This window comes from Diceros bicornis, chromosome 15 (genome assembly GCF_020826845.1).
Source record: "Diceros bicornis minor isolate mBicDic1 chromosome 15, mDicBic1.mat.cur, whole genome shotgun sequence".
Lineage (NCBI taxonomy): Eukaryota > Metazoa > Chordata > Mammalia > Perissodactyla > Rhinocerotidae > Diceros > Diceros bicornis.
Genome location: NC_080754.1, coordinates 26,629,620 through 26,646,977, shown reverse-complemented (window position 1 = coordinate 26,646,977; position 17,358 = coordinate 26,629,620). Strand labels below are relative to the sequence as shown.

The window sequence follows — 17,358 nt, the reverse complement described above, 5'->3', positions numbered from 1 at the left end:
AAAATTTAGTTGCTATGTGCTCAAATTTATCAGGCATTTTCAGAGTATAAGGAAGCCAGAGAGCTACATGTAATGGCAATTACAGACATTAGACAATAGGAGGATAGGATGTAAGTATTTTAATAAGGCCTTAGGTGGTGGGAGACAGGGACAAGTAAGCTTTGGGGACAGTGGAAAGGAGTATCTTGGAAGGCTTATAGTGATGGAGCACTTGAACCTAGCCTCAGAAAAGCTTTTGGACAAATGGAGAAACAGCATGTTCCAGGAAGGGCAGAAGCCAGAAATTTCAGCCAGTGTGGATATACACCATGGGACTTACAGATTTCCACATCAAAATGGATCTGTAACTCTTCCACATAAGAGTTTATTTCAACTTTGGAACTGAGGTTTATTAAATGAACTGGTAACTGCTTCCTCATTAGATTGAGAGTCAGTGAAAGAAAATTATCTTGACAACTTCTTAAACTACCTTGTAATAGTATGCACTTGTTCAATATAGATTGGTTGGGAAACTTGTGACTTAAAAATGGTAGTTGGGAGAAATTTAAATAGAGATTATGTTGGTGATATTTGTCAGCTTGTTCAGACAGGCAGGGATGAGATACCCTTGGGATGGGTGACTGGACAAAGCATTTCAGTATGTAACACTTGACTAGGAATAATGTGAAAATTGAAAATGTCAAAATAATGCCATGTGCCTCCGAAAAAGTAAACCTGTGTAGGGGTCAGGATTGTCTGGTTAGTGTAGCTTTTTTTGGCTCCATGTTTTAATATAGTAAAGTGCAGGATTGAGATATTTTAGCATAATATAAAGGAAACCAAGCAGGGCTGCAGAATATTTTAAATCTCAAAATGTGTTGAAGTAAAAGTCTGAATCAAGGTATCGGTTTGCAGTATGGTGGTTGTGGATGTTTGTAGTAGCAGCTAGTCTTTTTATTAACCAACAAATCTTGACATACCACTGAAAATGTCAACAGGAAGATGGGAGTTTGCCGAACTGAGCCCCTTTTTACAGTTTGTTTAATTGTATTTGGGTTCTCTAAAAAGATGCTAACAATTAGCATGGTAAAAAATTTATTGGGAGGGAATGAGAAAGACTTGAAGGAGAGGATGTAGGAAAGGATTGGGTACTAATAGCACACAGCAGTTACAAAAGTTTCCTAAGTCCAGTGGTGGTCCTCAAGCCAAAGTTGCTGTTGGAAGAGTCCCATGTTTCACAGAAATGGGCTTATATTTGTATTGCCAGTCACATTTTGCTAACAGCAGCCCTTCGGAACTATGTCCTCAAGGTAAATGAGGTGGATGGTGAGAAACAGCTTGGGACCTTTGGTCAATTAGGCTGTCTTCACTAGCTCCGAATGTTGCATTTCATGGCCACCACAAATTGGAATCTGGTTATTATTATCCGAACCCGAAGGAAACGGAACTTGTAAAATCTGGGGTGAAGGGCAGGAAGTGCCAATCTCAGACCTACTCCAGTGAGATTTAGTTCCCTCTCAAAAAACAGCTGAAGTAAACTAAAATTACCTGCTTTTTTTTTGTCCCAGTTAGGTAGGTGTATCAGTAGTCTTAAAGCAGAAGACATTTGAGGAACCAACCGTTCGAGGATTATGTAGTGTCATTGAACTTGATTAACAGGGTGACCAGATTCATATTTTAGAAAGATCCAGTGGCAACTCAGCATAAACTTAAGGAAGGGAAAATTAGATAGGCTTTGCAGTTCTTTTTTTTTTTTAATTTTATTTATTTATCTTTTCCCCCAAAGCCCCAGTAGATAGTTGTATGTCATAGCCGCACATCCCTCTAGTTGCTGCACGTGGGATGCGGCCTCAGCATGGCCAGAGAAGCGGCGTGTCGGTGTGTGCCCGGGATCCGAACCCAGGCCGCCAGCAGCGGAGTGCGCGCACTTAACCACTAAGCCACGGGGCTGGCCCAGGCTTTGAAGTTTTAACAATTTTGAACGTTGAAATGGAGACTCCATAAACATTAACAATTTTAAAACCGATTAATTGTGGAGAGGAGTTTTCAAGGGTAAAGTTTTCCTAGCTTTGGTTGTTAGGTGGGTAATAGTGCATTTACAAAGTTGGGGAGCCAGGAGATGGTTTTGTGGGGGGAAAAGTGATGAGTTTGAGGAAGCTGGAGGATGCTCAGCTGTGAACATGTCCAGGAAGGCAGATGGATATTCCAAGTCTGGCTTAGGCATATAGAGGAAGTCTCAATGCCTGTCACTTTTGTAGGAGTTCAGTGAATGTGTGGTATTCTGAGTGGGATAGACGATGGTAGGAGAACAATAGGAGTGGATAAATAAGTGGTAGGCATTTGAACAAAGCAGGGAAAACAGAAGACAGAATCCTTAGGATAACTTGAGTAAATGCAGTGGTGAACAAGCTCTTGCAAATCCTTCTCCTTTCAACTGATGTAATGCAGCACTTGTAAATTAGGGTTCCTTGTGCTCTCCTGCTCTCTTAATGACGTTTGGTCAGGGCCAAGGTAGTCCTCAAGCTGAAGTTACCATTGGAGGAGTCCCATGTTTCACAGAAATGAGCTTGAATGGCTAGCAGCTTATCTGCCAGACCATTACAACATCCTTCTGCCAGCATGACACTACTGTTACACCTAGGAAGTTGAAGGTAACTGGTGCCTTTGTGGTCTTGTAGTGGAAGGAGCACATGTTCTGAAAGTGCTGATTGGTCTGGAATCCCAACTTCCACTAATTGTGGGTTGATAGACACATTCTACTCACTTGTAAAATGCCCCACCCTTGTATTGAGTACATACATGATCTTTGCCAATGAATTGTAAATTCTTGAGGATTTTCAATACTTTCCTACCCCTACAGTTCCTAGTATAGTAATTTACAATATTCAGTTCCTGTTGAATGAATGTTCCAGTTCAGTGCTTTCAGTTCTTAGTTTTAATTCTTTGTTTCATGTGCCACAGAGAGATTTGTCCGAATTTTCACTTTTTCATACTTCCCTCACATCTCAGTTTTGAAGGTAGTTTCCTTAATGGCAAGTATCCAACCAGTCTCGGTGGGTTAACGCAGTTGCAATTCTTGGTTTTTATAAAAGTTAAGGGATGGAGTTGAATAGTAAAGGGCACATCATTGATTTTATGTGAAATGACTTTAATTGGGAAAAAATGCGCCTAAAATTGGTGACTTAAGTAAAAATGAAAATTATATTCCATTTGCCTTTTATACAGAGGGCTACACCACAAAGGTTCTGCAGTTTATATGTCTTGTCTAAGCTACCTGGTATCTAGTGGGTGCATATCTTTTAGATGAAAAATTGAGTTAAAGACTGAAATACTGCCTCACTAAAGACACCCACATACCACCATCCACTACCATCAACATCCACTAATCTTCCCACAGGCTAACTCACGTGGGCCGCTAAACGGCATTTATTGGCCGGCTTCGCGCAATGAGACGCGATGGACGTGATGCGGCTCTCATCTTCCGCGGTGAACTTGTGGGTGACGCTAGCCAATCGAAAAGCTTGTTTCCGACGGCCGCTCCCTCCACCTGCCCAGAGCGGCGAGGGGCGGGGCTGGCGCCGAGCGCGGAGGCGTCGCGTACTCCATGGAAACGACGCTCGGCCCGAAGATGGCGGCCGAGTGGGGCGGAGGACCGGGGTCCTCGGGTTCAGGCCCGGGCCCTACCCGGTGTCGCTGGAGCGGTTCTTTATGGGTCCGAGGCGTCTTACTCCTGTTGGGCGGGCTCTGGGCAAGCGCCACATCTATTCCTGTCTCCTTGGGCAGTTCCCCTCCCTGCCAGCACCACGTCCCCTCTGACACTGAGGTAGGGCGACCGAGGGACGGGGCGGGCCCTGAGAGGGTAAAGTAATACGGGAGGCGGTGGCATAGAGGGTAGTGATTGGAACAAGGTGTACTGGAAGAGAAATCGAAATTGGGCCTCAGACTGAACTCTTAGAGGTCTGGGACCCGCTGTCACCTCGCTTTCCGCCCTCAGCAAAGTGTCTGAGTTAGGCACTCAGAACATCATCACTTTCTTGTGCGGAGGGCCGGGCAGGTAGTTCTAGAGCAGTGGTTTTCAAACTTGAGCGTGCATCAGAATCACCTGAAGGACTTGTTAAACCACGGATTGCTGCCTCACTTCCCCACTTTCTGACACTTTAGGTCTGGGATGGGTCCCCAGAATTTGCAGTTCAAATTCCCAGGTAGTTGGTGATGCTGCTTGTCCCAGGACCACTCTTTGGGAACCACTGATCTGAAGGTTTGGGAAGGAACAGATAGGAGAGCCAAAGGCGTTGGAGGGATATTGGGGGTTTTCTGGAGACAAAATACAGATTTATTTTCAAGTTATTTTATCACATTGTTTGCTTTACCCTGTTCTCTTGCCCTGGAAGTGCCTGCCTTCTTCCCACTCTAAATTTAATTTTTCTCCCTGTCTAAATTCTTACAGTTTCCTTTTAAGTTCCCTAAGCTTAAGGTACCCTGCTGACACCACTTCAGCAGAATGCTCTTTGCATTTCTCAGCGGTCTTATCTATACTCTCTTCTGGCACTTAAGCAAGTACTGATGGCTTATTTTTCAGGCATGATTTGCCTTTGTAGTTAAATTGTAAGGTTCCTTAGGATAAATTTTGTGTCTTATACTTTGATTCCTCCATAGTACTTAGCTCAGAGGAGGGCGCACAATAATCGGTATTCCTTGCGGACAGAAAACCAGCACCTGGGGCAGGGCTGCATGTTGTGATTGGTTTTATAATTTGTCTTATTACTTTATCAAGAAAGATTAACTTAGAAATTTTCAGTTAAGCCCAGAAATCTAAGACTACTCATTTTTGTGGTAATTTCCAAAATATTTCTATGCATACTCTTTGTAACTATATGTGCCAAAATATTGTTTGGGATTTGTAGCTGTATTTCAGCTTTATTCATGACACTGCATTTTGGCTGTATTATTTTGTTTTTTAATGTCTTAGCAACTTTAAAGTTTATAATACAGTATTGTTGTTTGTAATCACTATGCTGTACATTAGATCTCCAGGATTTATTTATCTACTGGTTGCAAGTTTGTAGTACGCTTAAACAATATATCCCGGATTCCCCACCTCCCTGATGAATTCTTTTAAAAAAAAACCCCACAAAGCCCTACACTTCTCTCTTTGATTTTAGATTAAAATAAGAGAAAGTAGATCAAAGAACTGCAAAATCTTTGGGCTAGAGGGAACTTTAATAGCTGTTTTCTTCTAGTGGTTGTTGCCAGTTTACAAATCTCCAACTTACGTTTGAATATCTCCATGGATAGGGAAATTATCTCCAGAGGCAGCCCCTTTGCTTTTTGAGATCGCCATTGTTAAAGTTCTTCTTTCTAAAGACCTGAAAACTCTTCCTGTAACTTCTACCCCCTATTCCTATTTATGCCTCTTGGCTGAACAAACTCAATAGTAATAATGCTTCAGCTATTAAAAGCAAGCTATTAAGTTTTTGAGAGTTCTCATGCCTAATAAATTTTCCTAGTTCTTCATAAAGGATGTAATAGCAAGTCCTCCTCACCATTCTCTTTGCTTTAACCTGGACACAAAGTAATGGCAAAAACTATTCATTTTACTCATACTAGGGACTGCACCTCTGTTAAATGCTTCAGGAAATTATAGTAACTTTTTTTTTTGGTGATGGTGGAGAACTACAAAACATTTTGACTCATTTAACTTGTTTTAAAAGTTAAATGAGTCAAAAAGTTAAAACCTCTAAGTTTTTTTTTTGTTTTTACTTTTTATTATGTAAATTAAACCAAAACCAAAACCAGAATAGTATAATAAACTCCCATGGACCCATCACCCAGCTTCAACACTTGTCAATAATATTGTATCATTCTTGTTTCAAATATATTTCCACCCATTCCCCATCCTCCCGCTTGTTATTGTTACTTTTAAAAGTTTTTTTGGTGAAATTTACATGTATTGAAGTGCAACAAATGCAATCATGTACATCCATGTAAAACCCACAACCCTATCACAATACTGAACGTTTCCATGTCTCCAGAAAGTTCCCTCCTATCCTCTGCCAGTCAGTCTCTCCCATCCACCCCAGGCAGCTATTGTTCTGATTTTTTTTTTTACATTAGATTAGTTTGCCTGTTCTAGAACTTCGTTTATATAAATGAAATTATATAGTATGTACTGTTATATGGTAGATTACATTGAATTTTCCCAAAGTAAATCAACCTTGCATTTTGAGGATGAATCCTACTTGGTCATGATGTATTATCCTTTTTATATACCTCTGAATTCAATTTGCTAGTAAATTTGTTGAGGATTTTTGCATCTATGTTTGTGAGTGATATTGGTTATAATTTCCTTTTTTAGTGAAGTTTTTGTTAGCTTTTGATATCAGAATTATACTGACTGGCCTCATATAATGCGTTGAGAAGTGTTCCATCCTCTTGTATTGTGTAAAAGAGTTTGTATAAAATTGAAATCATTTCTCCCTTAAATGTTTGGTATAATTCATAATTGAAAGTATCTGGGCTTGAATTCTTTGTAGAGATTTTTTAAAATACCTTTATTGAACCGTAATTTGTGTACCATAAAATTCACCCACTTAAGTGTCCAATTCAATGATTTTTAATAAATTTACGGAATTGTGCAACTGTTACTACAATCCAGTTTTAGAACATTTCCATCACCCCAGAAAGATCCTTTGTGCCCATTTACAGTCAGTCCCTGTTTTCATTTCTGGCCCCAAGCAACCACTATGTAGGGAGGTTTAGATAAATCCAATTTCTCTGATACAAGTCTATTCATATTTTCTGTTTCATCTTGTGTCAGTCTTGGTGACTCGTGTTTTTCAAGGACTTTATTTCATCCAAATTATTAAATTTACTGGCATAAAGTTCATGATAATTTATCCTTTTGAAGTCTGTACAATCTGTAGTGCTATCTATTCTTTCACTTCTTCTTTTTTTTTTTTTTTGTGAGGAAGATCATCCCTGAGCTAACATCTGCCGATCCTCCTCTGTTTTTTGCTGAGGAAGACTGGCCCTGGGCTAACATCCATGCCCATCTTCCTCCACTTTATATGGGACGCCGCCACAGCATGGCTTGCCAAACCGTGCGTCGGTGCGCACCTGGGATCCGAACCGGCAAACCCTGGGCTGTTGCAGGGGAGCGCGCACACTTAACTGCTTGTGCCGCCAGGCCAGCCCCCTATTCTTTCACTTCTAATGCGATAGTTTGTGCTTATTCTGTTTTATGCTAGTCCAGTCTTGCTAGGGGATTATTAATTTTATTAATCATTTTAAATAAAGAACTGTTGGCTTGGTCAGTTATTTAAGAAATTACTGTTGGTGGGGCCGGCCTGGTGGCATAGTGGTTAAGTTCCCGTGCTCTGCTTTGGCAGCCTGGGATTTGCAGGTTCGGATCCTGGCTGTGGGACCTATACACCGCTCATCAAGCCATGCTGTGGCGGCATCCCACATACAAAATAGAGGAAGATTGGCACAGATGTTAGCTCAGGGACAATCTTCCTCACAACAACAACAACAAAAATACTGTTGGTAATTTTCTTTAATGGTTGTTTTTTTTTCATTGTTTTCTGTTCTTTATTATTTCCTCTTTCTGCTTATTATGGATTTACTTTGCTTATACTGTTAGATGGAAACTTAGATCATTGTTTTTGAGCCTTTTTTCATTTCTAATATAAACGTTCAAAGATATAAATTTTTCTCGAAGTACAACTTTAGCTCTACCCTACAGATTTTGATACATTGTATTTTAATTATTGTTTAGTTCAAAGTGTATTTCTTTTCCCTCATAATTTGTTCTTTGATCCATGGATTATTAAAAATATTTAAAATATAATTTCTAAATATTTGGTCCTTTTCTAGATATGTGATTGTTATTGATTTCTAATTTAGAGGGTATTTTCTGTAAGATTTCAGTCCTTTGAAATTTGAGATTGTTTTATTTATACCTCAACATATGCTCTATTCTGTTTAACTTTTCATGTGTACTTGTAAAAAAATATATATTCTATAGTTATTTATTTATTTTTGGTGAGGAAGATTGGCCCTGAGCTAACATCCACTGCCAATCTTCCTCTTTTTGCTTGAGGAAGATTGGCCCTGAGCTAACATCGGTGCCAGTCTTCCTCTATTTTGTATGTGGGATGCCACCACGGTATGGCTTGATGAGTGGTACGTAGGTCTGTGCCCAGGATCCGAACCCATGAACCCCAGGCCGCTGAAGCAGAGCACACAAACTTAACCACTATGCCAGCATGGCTTGATGAGTGGTGCATAGGTCTGTGCCCAGGATCTGAACCCATGAACCCCAGGCCGCTGAAGCAGAGTGCACGAACTTAACCACTACGCCACTGGGCCAGCCCCTATTGTGTAGTTATTGAGTGTAGGTTTCTATACATGTCAATAAGGTGAGGTGATTGATAGTGTACTTCAGATTTTCTATATTCTTTTTTTTTCTTTCTTCAATTTTTTTTTGATGTCTTAATAGTTTATAACATTGTGGAATTTTAGTTGTACATTATTGTTTGTCAGTCACCATATAAGTGCCTCCCTTCACCCCTTGTGCCCACCCCCTAACCCTTTTCCCCCTGGTAACCACCAAATAGTTCTCTCTGTCCTTGTGTTATTGTCCACATATAAGTGAAATCATCTGGTAATTTTCTTTCTCTCTCTGGCTTATTTTGCTTAACATAATACGCTCCAGGTCCATCCATGTTGTTGCAAATGGGACAATTTTGTCTTTTTTTATGGCTGAGTAGTATTGCATTGTATATATACACCACATCTTCTTTATCCACTCTTCAGTCGAGGGACACTTGGGTTGCTTCCGCTTCTTGGCTGTAGTGAATAATGCTGCGATGAACAGAGGGTGCATAAGCCTCTTTGGATTGTTGATTTCAGGTTTGTTGGATAGACACCCAGTAGTGGGATAGCTGGATCATAAGGTATTTCTATTTTTAAATTTTTAAGGAATCTCCATACTCTTTTCCATAAAGGCTGCACCAGTTTGCATTCCTACCAGCAGTGAATTAGGGTTCCCTTTTCTCCACAACCTTTGCAACATTTGTTGTTTTTTTGTCTTGGTGATTATAGCGATTCTAATGGGTGTAAGGTGATATCTTAGTGTAGTTTGGATTTGCATTTCCCTAATGATTAGTGATGTTGAACATTTTTTTTTTTTTTTGGTGAGGAAGATTAGCCCTGAGCTAACATCTGATGCCAGTCCTCCTCTCTTTTCTGAGGAAGATTGGCCCTGTGCTAACATCTGTGCCCATCTTCCTCTACTTTTATATGGGATGCTGCCACAACATGGCTTGACAAGCGGTGTATCGGTGCGTGCCCGGGATCTGAACCTGCGAACCCCGCTGCTGAAGAGGAGCGTGCGCACTTAACCACTACGCCACTGGGCCAGCCCCTTGAACATCCTTTCATATGCCTATTGGCCATCTGTATATCTTCCTTGGGAAAGTATCTGTTCATATCCTCTGCCCATTTTTTGATCGGGTTGTTTGTTTTTTTGTTGTTCAGTTGTGTGAGTTCTTTATATATTATGGAGATTAACCTCTTGTCAGATATATGTTTTGCAAATATTTTCTCCCAGCTGGTGGGTTGTCTATTCATTTTGATCCTGGTTTCATTTGCCTTGTAGAAGCTCTTTATAGATTTTCTATATTCCTACCAATTTTTGTCTAATCGTTAGTGTCTTAAAAACCTCTAAGGTTATAAATTTGTCCTTATTCCTTTAGTTCTGTCAGTTTTTTGCTTCATGGGTTTTGAATCTGTTGGTAGGTGCATTCACATTTATAATTATGTCTTTCTGATGTATTAACCTTTTAGCATTATAAAATGTTACTCTTTATTTCTGGTAGTACTCCCTGTCTTGAAGTCTATTTTGTCTGATATTAATATAGCCATTTCAGCTTGATTATGATTAGAGCTTACATGATATATCTCTTTTCATCCTTTCACATTTAACCTATCTTGGGGGGGGGAGTGTACATGTATGTTTGCTTTAGGGATTACAATATATATCTTTTGCTTGTTAGAAATATTTAATGTTAATATTGCCTTATCATATTGGCTAGGACCTCTAATATAATGTTGAATAAGAGTGGTGAGAGTAGAGATCCTTGCGTTGCTCCTGATCTTAGGAGAAAGCGTTCAGTCTTCTGCTATTAAGAATATTAGTTGTAGCTTTTTTGTAGATGTGCTTTATCAGGTTAAGAAAATTGCCTTCTATTCGTAGTTTGCTGATAGTTTTTTATTATGAATGGATGCTGAATTTTATTAAATGTCTTTTCTGCATCAATTGATATAGTCATATAGCTTTTCTTCTTTACTGTGTTGATATTGTGAATTACATTGTTTGATTTTTTTTTTTTGAATGATGAACTAACCTTGCATTTCTGAAATAAAAGCCCTACTTGGTCATGATGTATTCCCTTTTTTACATTTTGCTTGATTTTATTTGCTAATATTTTGTTGATGATTTTGCATATATATTCATAAGGGATATTGGTCTGTTTTTTTTCCTTCAATAACTTTGTTGGCTTTGGTATTAAGGTAATGCTGGCCTCATGGAATGAGTTAAGAAATATTCCTTCCAGGCCAGCCCCGTGGCTTAGCGATTAAGTGCGTGCGCTCCGCTGCTGGCGGCCTGGGTTCTGATCCCGGGCGTGCACCGATGCACTGCTTCTCCGGCCACGCTGAGGCCGCGTCCCACATACAGCAACTAGAAGGATGTGCAGCTATGACATACAACTATCTACTGGGGCTTTGGGGGAAAAAATAAATAAATAAAATTATTAAAAAAAAAAAAGAAATATTCCTTCCTCTTCTATTTTCAGGAAGAGTTCGCATATAATCAGTATTTTTTCTTCCTTAAATGTTTAGTAGAATTAATGAATGAGGCCATCTCAGCCTAGAAATTTCTTTATTGGAGAGTTGTAAACTATTTTTTTAATAGATATTAGAACTGTTTTTAATAGATAATAAAACTCTTCGTTTTTAAATAGATGCTGGAATATTCAGGTAATTGCTTCTTGGTTGTGTTTTGGTAAGTTATGTCTTTCAAAGAATTTCATTTTGTGGAAGTTGTCAAATTTATGGACGTAAAGTTTTTCTTAATATTCTCTTTTGATCTTTTATTTTTTTTATTTTTTTTTAATAATTTTATTTATCTATTTTTCCCCCCAAAGCCCCAGTAGATAGTTGTATGCCACAGCTGCACATCCCTCTAGTTGCTGTATGTGGGACGCGGCCTCAGCATGGCCGGAGAAGCGGTGCGTCCGTCAGTGCATGCCCGGGATCCGAACCCGGGCCGCCAGCAGCGGAGCGCGTGCACTTACCCACTAAGCCACAGGGCCGGCCCTCTTTTGATCTTTTAAATGTCTATAAAGGATTCTAATATCAATTCCAATGTATGAGGTTTTTCCACACACCACCAAGCCACTCTCTGACGCCACCTAGGTGTCCTACAATTCAACTCAATTCTGACACTATGCAGAGATACCATCAGATTCCACAGGTTAAGGATTCAGTCCCACAAGACTGCCCCTCCAATTTCAGATGCCAATCGCAAGTCCAGGTTGTCACCTGAGCTTCTGACTGAGTAGCTACTAGAGTTTCCAACAACACCATCTATGGGTTCGGTTAATTTGCTAGAGTGGCACACAGAACTCAGAGAAAAAATTTACTTACTAGATTACTGGCTTATTATAAAAGGATATAACTCAAGCACAATAAGATGGAAGAGATGTATTAATAGGGCAAGGTATGGAGAAAGGGCGAGGAGCTTCCATGCTCTCTGAGCACACCACTGTTCCTGAATCTCCACGTCTTCACCAACCTGAAATCTCTTTAAACCTCATCCTTTTGAGTTTTTATGGAGGCTTCATTACATGGACATGATTGATTAAATCATTGGCCTTTGGTTATTGAACTCAATCTCTAGCCTCTCTCTCTTCCTCAGAAGTGGGGCCGGGGGAGGGACTGAAAGTTCCAACCGTCTAATCACATGGTTGGCTCTACTGGCAACCAGTCCCCATCCTTAGGTGCTTTCCAAAAGTCACCTCATTAACATGACAAAAGACAACTTTATCACTCTCATCACTTAGGAAATTTCAAGGGTTTTAGGAACTCTGTGCCAGAAGTGAGACAAAGAGCAAATATATATTTCTTATTGTAAATCACAACATCACGGTCTATAAAGTCTGTAGTGATGTATCCGATTTCGTTCTTGATATTGGTACAGGCATACCTCGGAGATACAGGTTTGGTTCCAGACCACTGCAGTAAAGCAAATGTTTCAATAAAGCGAGTCACACAAATATTTTGGTTTCCTGGTGTATATAAAAGTTGTGTTTACACTATACTGCATTATATTAATGTGCAGTAGCATTATGTCTAAAAAAAATGTATATACCTTAATTGAAAAATACTTTGCTAATAAATACCAACATCTGAGCCTTCAGGCAGTAGTAGTCTTTTTGCTGGTGGAGGGTCTCGCCTTGATGTTGATGGCTGCTGACTGATCAGGGTGGTGGTTGCTGAACGTTGGGGTGGCTGGGGCAATTTCTTAAAATAAGACTACAGTGAAGTTTGCTGCATCAATTGACTCTTCCTTCCATGAACAGTTTCCCTGTAGCATGCCATGCTGTTTGATAGCATTTTACCCACAGCAGATCTTTCAAAATTGGAGTCAATGCTCTCAGACTCTGCCACTGCTTTATCAATTAAGTTTATGTAATATTCTAAATCTTTTGTTGTCATTTCAACAATCTGCATAGCATCTTTCCCAAGAGGAGATTCCATCTCAAGAAACCACTTTCTTTGCTCATCTGTAAGAAGCAACTCCTCATCCCTTAAAGTTTTATCATGAGATTGTAGCAATTTAGGCTTCACTTCTTCAGGCTTCACTTCTAATTCTGTTTCTCTTGCTATTTCCACCACATCTACATTTACTTCCTGCACTGAAGTCTTGAACATCTCAAAGTCATCCATGAGGGTTGGTGGAATCAACTTCTTCCAGATTCCTATTAATGTTGATATTTTGACTTCTTCCCATGAATCACAAATGTTCTTAATGGCATCTAGAATGGTGAGTCCTTTCCAGAAGGTTTTCAATTTACTTTGCCCCGATCCAACAGAGGAATTACTATCTATGGCAGCTATAGCCTTATGAAATTTATTTCTTAAATGATAAGACTTGAAAGTTGAAATTCCTCCATGATCCATGGGCTGCAGACTGGATGATGTGTTAGCAGGCATGAAAACAACATTAATCTCATTGTACATCTCCAATAGAGCTCTTGGATGACCAAGTGCATTGTCAGTGAGCAGTAGGGTTTTGAATGGAATCTTCTGAGCAGTAGGCTCAACAGTGGGCTTAAAATAGTCAGAGCTTAAAATGTTGTAAACAGATGTGCTGTCATCCAGGCTTTGTTGTTCCATTTATAGAGCACAGGCAGAGTAGATTTAGCATAATTCTTAAGGGCTCTAGGATTTTCAGAATGATAAATGAGCTTTGGCTTCAACTTAAAGTCACCAGTCATTAGCCCCTAACAAAAAAGTCAGCTTGTCCTTTGAAGCTTTGAAGCCAGGCATTGACTTCTTCTCTCCAGCTATGAAAGTCCTAAATGGCATCTTCTTCCAATATAAGGCTTTTTCATCTATGTTGAAAATCTGTTATTTAGTGTAGCCACCTTTATTAATTATCTTAGCTAGAGCTTCTGGATAACTTGCTGTGGCTTCTATGTCAGCACTTGCTGCTTCATCTTGCACTTTTATGTTATGGAAACGGCTTCTTTCCTTAAACCTCATGAACCAACCTCTACTAGCTTCAAACTTTTCTTCTGCAGCCTCCTTACCTCTTTCAGGCTTCATAGAATTGAAGAGAATTAGGGCCTTGCTCTGGATTAGGCTTTGGCTTAAGGGTTGTGGCTGGTTTGATTTTCTAGACCACTAAAACTTTCTCCATATCAGCAATAAGGCTGTTTCGCTTTCTTATCGTGTATTCACTGGAGTAGCACTTTTAATTTCCTTCAAGAACTTTTCCTTTGCATTCACATCTTGGCTAGCTGTTTGGTGCAAGAGGCCTAGCTTTTGGTCTCTCTTGGCTTTCGGCATATCTTGCTTTCGACATGCCTTCCTCACTAGGCTTAATCATGTCTAGCTTTTGATTTAAAATGAGAGACTTGTGACTCTTCCTTTCACTTGAACACTTAGAGGCCATTGTAAGGTTACTAACTGGCCTAATTTCAATATTGTTGTGTCTCAGGGAATAAGGAGGCCCAAGGAGAGGGAGAGAGATAGAGGAATGGTCAGTGGTGGAGCAGTTAGAACACACACAACATTTATTGATTGTTTGCCATCTTTTTTGGGCACAGTTCATGGCACCCCCAAAACAATTACAATAGTAACATCAAAGATCACTGATTACAGATCACCATAACAAGTATAATAATAATGAAAAAGTTTAAAATATTGTGAGAATTACCAAAATGTGACACAGAGACATGAAGTGAGCAAATGCTGTTGGAAAAATGGCACCAATAGACTTACTCAATACGGGATTGCCACAAACCTTCAATTTCTAAAAAACACAATATCTACAAAGCGCAATAAAATGAGATATGTCTGTAATTGGTGTCCTCTCTCTTTCTTGGTCAATCTGCTTAGAATTTTATCAATTGTATTTTCAAAGAATCAGCTCTTGGTTTCATTGATTTTTCTCTGTTTTTCTGTTTTCCATTTAACTGACTTCTCCTCTTTATGATTTCCTTTCTTCTGCTTTCTTTCTTTCTTTTTTTTTTTGTGAGGAAGATCAACCCTGAGCTAACATCCATGCCAATCCTCCTCTTTTTTTGCTGAGGAAGACCGGCCCTGAGCTGACATCTATTGCCAATCCTCCTCCTTTTTTTTCCCCCCCCTTTTTCCTCCCCAAAGCCCCAGTAGATAGTTGTATGTCATAGTTGCACGTCCTTCTAGTTGCTGTATGTGGGATGCCGCCTGAACATGGCCAGACAAGCGGTGCATCGGTGCGCGCTGGGATCTGAACCCGGGCCACCAGTAGCGGAGCACGCGCACTTAACCCCTAAGCCACGGGGCGGCCCCCTATTTTTTAAAGTGAGATGTAATTAACCTACAGTAAAATGCAATATATTTTTGAGTGTTTGCTCTAGTAATTACAATATGTATCTTGTATTTATGACATCCACTTAAAGTTAATATTCATGTTAAATATGGGGACTTTTCAACAGTATAGTTTCATTTACACCCTGGTCCTTTTGCTGTTGTTTTAATAAGTATTACCTCTACGTATATTGTAAACCTCACAATTACAGTTTTATAATTTTAGCTTTAAACTGAAGAATGCCTTTAATGTCTCTAAAGAAATAAAAAGAAAAGAAATACTGTATATAATTGTGTTGAGGGTCTCCAAGACCACCCCAGGTTTGGTGATTTACTAGAAGAACTCAGAGGACTCAGCATATAGTCGTACTGACAGCTAAGATTTATGACAGTGAAAGGACACAACACACAGTCAGCAAAGAGAAAAGGCTTATACAGCAAAGACTGGAGGAAACCAGGCATATAAGCCTCCAAGTATTCTCTCCTAGTGGAGTTACATAGGACATGCTTAATTCCTTCAGCAGTAACTTGTAACAACAGACACAAAATGGTGTCTGTAAGGGAAGCTCATCTGAACCTAGGAGTTCAGGGTTTTTGAGGTTGGTCATGTAGGCACAATTTCAGTCACTAAAATTCCAAACTCCAAGAAGTAAAGTGTTCAGCATAAACTATATTATTTCTATTAACAGTTTAGGCACAATGAACCTCTCTTATCACTTAGGAAAGTTTTATATCAGAATAGGGAACTATTTATTGTTCAAGTTCCCAGACCAGCAAAAGGTCAAACTTTCAAGCAGGCCTTTCTAAAGATAGCAGTCTTAGGCCTGCTATGTTAACTCTTTTCTGCACAATAGTTTTTTATGTTTACTCACCATATTTACCATGTCCAGTCATCCTCATTCCTTCCTGCAGATCTGGTAAAGACTGAATGTTTGTATCCCCCCCAAATTTGTGTGTTGAAATCCTAACTCCCAATATGATGGTTAGGAGCTGGGGTCTTTGGTAGGTGATTAGGTCATGAGGGCAGAGCTCTCATGACTTTGATTAATACCCTTAAGAAAGAGATCCCAGAGAGCTCATTTACCCCTTCTGCCAGAGGAACGCAGTGAGAATATGGCCCTAGAAACAAGAAGTGGGTTCTCACCAGATACCCAATCTTCTGACGCCTTGATCTTGGACTTGCCAGCCTCCAGAACTGTAAGAAATTTCGGTTGTTTATAAACCACCCAGTTTATAGTATTCTATTATAGCAGCCTGAACTGACTAAGACAAGATTCAACTTGCCATCTAGTGTCATTTCCACAACTATGAAGAACTTCCTTTAGCATTTCTTGTAGCGCAGGTCTGCTGGTGATGAATTCTCTCCATTTTCATTTATCTGAAATATCTTTATGTCCTTTTCATTTTTGAAGGGTAATTTCATTGGAGATTGACTTTAGTGTTGAACGTCTTTCTTTTATAGCACTTTAACTATTTGTTCCATTGTCTTCTGGTCTCTTTTTTTTTTTTTTTTTAATTAAAGACTTTGTTTTTTAGAGCAGCTTTAGGTTCACCACAGAATTGAGAAGAAGGTACAGAGATTTCCCAAATACTCTGTTCCCCCTTCACATGCATAGAGTCCTCCGTTATCAACATTCCCAATCAGAGTGGTACTTTTGTTGCAATTGATGGACCTACATTGACACATCATATTTACCCAAAGTCCGTAGTTTACTTTAGAGTTCACTCTTGGTGGTGTACTTTCTGTGGGTTTGGACAAATGTATAATGACATGCATCCATCATTATAGTATCATACAGGGCATTTTCACTGCCCTAAAAATCCTCCGTGCTCCACCCCCCCAACTCCTGTCAAACACTGATCTTTTTACTGTGTCCATAGTTTTGCCTTTTCCAGAATGTCCTATAGTTGGAATCATACAGTCTGTAGCCTTTTCAGATTGGCTTTCTTCAGTTAGTAATATGCATTTAAGTTTCATCCATGTCTTTTCATGGCTTGATAGCTCATCTTTTTACCTCTGAATATTTCATTGTCTGGATGTACCACAGTTTATTTATCTGTTAGCATACAAACTGTAGCAATTGTGAATAAAGCCGCTATAAACATCCTTGTACAGGTTTTTGCATGGACATAAGTTTTTAACTCATTTAAATAAATAGCAAAATGCACAATTGCTGGGTTGTTATGGTAAGAGTATATTTAGTTTCCTAAGAAACTGCCAAACTGTCTTCCAAA

At 39.5% G+C, this 17,358-nt stretch overlaps 1 protein-coding gene across 2 annotated transcripts in view; it reads left to right on the top strand.

The window, feature by feature from the left end:
- Positions 1-54: 54 nt before the first annotated feature.
- LMLN (leishmanolysin like peptidase) overlaps positions 55-17,358 on the top strand; it is an 82,686-nt gene continuing 65,382 nt past the window's right edge. For both annotated transcript variants that reach the window (XM_058555970.1, XM_058555969.1), the window contains exon 1: positions 55-3,802. In XM_058555970.1, the coding sequence (XP_058411953.1) occupies positions 3,584-3,802 (219 nt within the window). In that variant the 5' untranslated portion in view covers positions 55-3,583. The remainder of the gene's footprint in view (positions 3,803-17,358) is intronic.